We start from the raw sequence: 5,221 nt of genomic DNA, 5'->3' as shown, positions 1-5,221 counted from the left end.
TGTGAAGTGTGCTGACAAAATGAGTTACTTCTCGGATCCAAGCCTTATGGAAATAGATACATCACGCTATTAGGTGAAGTTTTTACAATTTATAAGTATGGAATAATAAAAGGCACGTTATGCAAAAAGAATGTGGCATCAATAGAAAATCTACTATATAGGGAAACTTTTCTTTGTCAAGATGGCGAATCTGTCAGTTGAGCTTTTTCAATGGTTGGATGGTAGGCCTATAATGTTAATCATGTAAGCTTTGCACTGATTGGACCAAATAATTTCCATTCAAATGTACCGGCGTCTGAGGTGGAATGTTGAATTTTTTCACCTCTTTTACTCAAATGAAATGAGTTTGATTCCTTTGTGAGAATGTCTTTTATATCTCGCACCGTCTGAGGCATATTCAAAACAGCCTGCCTTGTGTGTTGAGATGGGTACTCTAATAATGACCTTATTAAGTTGTGAATGCCGTAAAACTATTACTAAACTAACTATGTTTCTAACAGACAAACATAAAAATGAACAAACAAACAGTGGGTGGTTGGTGGGTGCTCTGGTGTGGTTTGACTCTTCTTTCCTGTCAAACATCAAATGTCCTAATCTCTCCTCCTTGTTTTTTGTGTATGTTACTCTCTAGTAACACATCTATTCCTCGGCACTTATATGACCTTATTGTGTTGCAAGTGCCATAAAACTCTTACTAAAACTAAAAACTGTTTTGTGTTTGTTACTCTCTTGTAACACGTTTAATGTGTGGCGCTTACTTGTATGAGCTAATTGTGTTGCAAGTGCCATAAAACTCTTACTAAAACTAAACACTGTTTTGTGTTTGTTACTCTCTTGTAACACGTTTAATGTGTGGCGCTTACTTGTATGAGCTAATTGTGTTGCAAGTGCCATAAAACGCCAACTAAAACAAATCAATAAACAAACAAACAAACAAACCACCATCTGGGGCGGTGCCACTGACTGAAGTGTCTTTAGGCCATTCCCAAAGGGGGGACATTAATCATGTTCTTATGCACAGTAGAATTGTAATTATAAATGGGCTTATTCATCAATGTCATGATCATAACTGTGCCTGAACTGATTCCTCTACTTCTTTTGTATGTTTGTCACTCTCTTGTGAACTGCTATTTCCAGGGTGCCTTGATAGTCGAAGCAGACTTTGTGTTGTTGAAGCCAGAGAGGTGAGCAGAGTAAGCCAGATTCCCTGTAAAGACTTCTCTGTTGACACCCACCCCTGGCGCTCATATGACCTTTTGTAGTTGCGAGCACCGTAAAACCCTCTACTATAAAAATAAAAAAAACCTCTACTAAAACCAAACAAACAAACAAAACTGACCGATCGTTATTGTACATATGTGTGTGTCTGTTCAAGGTGTATCCTGGCCACTGACATGGCCAAGCATAACGAGATCCTCAACTCCTTCAAGACCATCATTCCCTACTTTGACTTCAACGACAAGGAACACAAGTCGGTGGTGAGTGAAGATGCCGGTTTTTGTTTTTGGGGGTAGATTCATTGCTGCTGTTACTGCTCTTGTGAGTGAGTATGTGTGTGTTGAGGGGGGGGGGATGCCTTTGTGTGTGAGTACGTGTGGGAAGGGGGATGCCTGTATGTGTGTGTGTGTGTGTGGTGGGGAGGGTGAGGGTGAAGAGAGATGCCTGTGTGTGTGTATGTGTGAGTATTTGTGTGTGTGTGAGTACGTGTTAGGGGGATGCCTGTGTGTGTGTGTGTGGGAGGGGGGGGCAGGGAGGGGGGAGGGAGAGAAGCCTGTATATGTGTGTTTTTTTTGTTTGTATATGTGTGTGCGTGTGTGTATGTGTGTGCGTGTGTGTGTGTTTATTATGTGTATGTGTATGTGTATGAGAGTATTTGAGTCTATGCATACAATTCATTTCCATGTACGTGTTTAAGTTTGTGTGGCCAGTGTCCATCTTTAGCCTACCAGAACCCAGATTGGGTTGAAATGGACTCATAATGTAAACATAAAAATTATGAATTAATTATGTATTAACAAATTGTAATCATTTAATTAATTAATTAATTAATCATGCCTTGTCGTCTGCCCCAGCTGATGATGGTTCTGATGAAAGTCTCGGACATCTCTAACGAAGCGCGACCACTGTCAGTGGCCATGCCCTGGCTGGATTGCTTACTAACCGAGTTTTTTAACCAGGTTTGAACGCTACCCCTCTATTCCACATGGCCTTGGTGTCTTCATCCTGCGGACCGCTGTGCATGTGTGTGTGCGTGTGTGTGGGTGTTTGTGTGTATTGTATGTTTGTATGTATGTATGTATGTGTGTATGTATGTGCTTGCTGGCATGCCATGCCTCATTTGCAGGATCTTGTGGAGATTTTTTTTTTGTTCCCTTTGTGCTTTTGACGTGGATGGACATTTAGAAATTATGTTTTATTGTATGTGTGCTCTAATTTTGTGATTTGTTTTTGGCTTTAATTAATTAATTATTTTATTTATTTATTTATTTATTTATTTATTTATTTATTTATTTATTTATTTATTATTAATTAATTAATTAATTAATTAATTAATTTATTAATTTATTAATTTATTCATTTATTAATTTATTCATTTATTCATTTATTTATTTATTCATTTATTTTTTATTCATTTATTTTATTTATCTATCTATTTTTTCATGTATTTTATTTATTTATTTTATTTATATTTTTGTGAGCGGGGAGGAGGTGCCTTTTTTATGTCCACCCCTGCAGCTTGTGCTTGGCAATTCTGTCGACTTTGTTTGGCGCTTACAGATTTGTTTTTTACAGAGGTTTTTGGGCTCAGTTTGCTTTTTAGAAATATAGTTTTAAAGGTTTTTATTCTTTCTGCGTCTCCAGAGTAACACCTTGGGTGTTAATGATGGTTGTGGGGGAAGAGAATACATCTGTGAATCATTTATTGTTTACACCTCCGCTCTCTTGACAACTGTCTTCTTCAAAAATATCTACTGTAGATGTCAGGGTCTTTTTGCGTTGAATGGTCGTATAGTTAAGGGAAGAAAGACAGCATGTATAGACAGAAACAACTACGGGAAAGAAAAAAAAAAAAAAAAAAAAAAAAAAATTAAAGTAGGATCTCGATCCCAGTGACATCCTCCAGGCACCCACACAGATAGAAACCAAAGAGGGAAAGTAAAGAAGTAAGGCCAACCAATGACACCCTCCTCCAACTACTTGGGTGTGGTCTATGACAATTTCTCTCTCTCTCTCAGTATGGACAGAAAGTCCTCCACAGAATGATTTATTAAGTTGTTTTTCAGAATTTGAAGTATTATATAATTATTGGTCTGTTTATGTGGTTTTTGCCTGTGGACTTTTGCTTTGATGTGTGCTTGCACAAATTTTTTTTTTTGTGTGTGTGTGTGTGTTTGCTATGACATTTTGCTCTACCTTAGAATTATAAAAGTGCTATCTGACATTTTTTGGCCGTTTTGAATTACTAAGAAGACCAAGATACCGGAAACCAAATGTTCTGTCTGCTCTATCAAAATAGTAAGATTGCTCGGAGTCGTTATCATGATGTTCAAAGAATTGCATTCGCAAAAGCTTGACATGTTGCAAAACTCAAAATTTTTATGTTGTTGTTGTTGTTGTTGTTGTTGTTGTTATCGATCCAGCAACAGCTGGGCTCTCGCCCTTCTGTCCAATGCCATGTAGTGATAAGTGCAGGTCTGCTGCAGTTGCTGTAATGTTCTGTAGAGTGTGTTGTCAATGTTAGGTCTCGGAGGGAGAAGGGTAGCTCTGATGTTATTTAGGGTTGTGCAGTGGAACAGGTGATGCTCTACAGTCTCATATGCATAGTCACACAAGGGACACATTGGGGGAAGTTCCGGGTTTATTCTGTTCAGGGGGAAGTTGAGCTGTATATGTTCTGTTCGTAGACGGAAGATCGTGGTCTGTTTTTTTTCTCTGAAGGCGGTAAATTTTTATGTAAAATTTCTCAAAACTAGGTACTGAGCAGATAAAACTTTTGTAATTCCTGGGTAGTGATTTGTTTGTTGGTCTACCTCCTGAGACGTATGTGAAGTCTACAATGAAAAAAAAAATGAGAAAAGTCACACACTGCGAATTAGTGAGTTGTCACCTTTAACGCGCTCACTTTTCGCCCTTCGTTGACTCTCAAGAACTCTCAAACAGAGAGCTCATTTCTAGAATAGCGACCATTTCTTAAACATGATACTGGTACAATAACACAATTAAAGTTCAAAGATGGTGCTTATGATCTCATGCAGTTGCGAGCGCCGTAAAAAAAACTTCTACTAAAACAAACAAAAGTTCAGAGAGTTTGAAACTTAAACTTAATAATATTTTTATTTTCTCTGGACGTAAACTTGTGATTTTTACCATATTTTTTCTATAGTGGCTTCACATGTCTTCAAGTTGTGTATTTTCCTGTTGTTTCTATTGTTTGTGTTATTATGTTCTGCTATGCCTGCTTTATCACGTGATGGGTTTTCCTTATTTCTGAGCTTGCCGCCGCAACATGCCCATCTGTTCAGTTATGCAGAGCGTTTTGGTTTTTTTGTTTTGCTTCCAGCAGCCCTGCAGTCAAGGCCGTATTATATTTTGTTCTTTCTTTGCTTCTCCCTGCGAGAGTCCGAGCTGAGCTTTGGAGCTTTTGCCCCATGATGTCGTTCCTTCGTGTTGTTGTTTCTTCGTGTTGTCGTTTCTTCGTGTTGTGTCTTTGATCAACTCCCTCAAAAAAGTGAAGGACCATTATATTTTTCCCCGCTTCTCGCTTCTTGAAAAAAAAAGAAAGAAAAGCTGACTCTATCTCTATGTTTAATGCAATAGAATCAATCTGAATTTTTGGGAAAAATTTCAGACCCCCCCTTCCCCCCCCCCCCCCCCAAAGAAAAAAAAAGAACACATCAAAGGGAAAAAAAAGAACACACCAAAAAAAATTAAATTGAGATGCTTTCTGTTTTTGGCACAATTTAAAGATGAAAGGCCAAAGCATTGCCTGGACACGGCCTGAACTCTTTGGAGGAGATTGATGAAATGACTGATGTCTTTTGGTTACTTTTCACATCTTTGTCTCCAGGGGATGCAGGTATCACAGGTTCTTCTTTTGGTTTCTGTAGCAGTTTTGTCTGCTAATCTTGAGTCAGGGTATATATATATATATATATATATATATATATATATATATATATATATATATATATATATATAAAAATATATATATATATATATA

General features: G+C 37.6%; 1 protein-coding gene across 3 annotated transcripts in view; it reads left to right on the top strand.

Moving 5' to 3' along the window:
• Positions 1 to 1,375: 1,375 nt before the first annotated feature.
• Positions 1,376 to 5,221, top strand: part of LOC101849164 (high affinity cGMP-specific 3',5'-cyclic phosphodiesterase 9A) — a gene marked incomplete at its 5' end in the record, with an annotated part of 8,928 nt that continues 5,082 nt past the window's right edge. For 2 of the 3 annotated variants that reach the window (XM_013088993.2, XM_013088991.2), the window contains 2 exon segments: positions 1,376 to 1,478; positions 2,073 to 2,177. In XM_013088993.2, coding sequence (XP_012944447.1) covers positions 1,376 to 1,478; positions 2,073 to 2,177 — 208 coding nt within the window. 3 annotated transcript variants of the gene reach the window in all.

The sequence above is a fragment of the Aplysia californica genome, unplaced genomic scaffold, assembly GCF_000002075.1.
Source record: "Aplysia californica isolate F4 #8 unplaced genomic scaffold, AplCal3.0 scaffold00852, whole genome shotgun sequence".
NCBI lineage: Eukaryota > Metazoa > Mollusca > Gastropoda > Aplysiida > Aplysiidae > Aplysia > Aplysia californica.
Note: the sequence above shows the minus strand (reverse complement) of the source record. Positions and strands in the feature narration are given on the sequence as shown.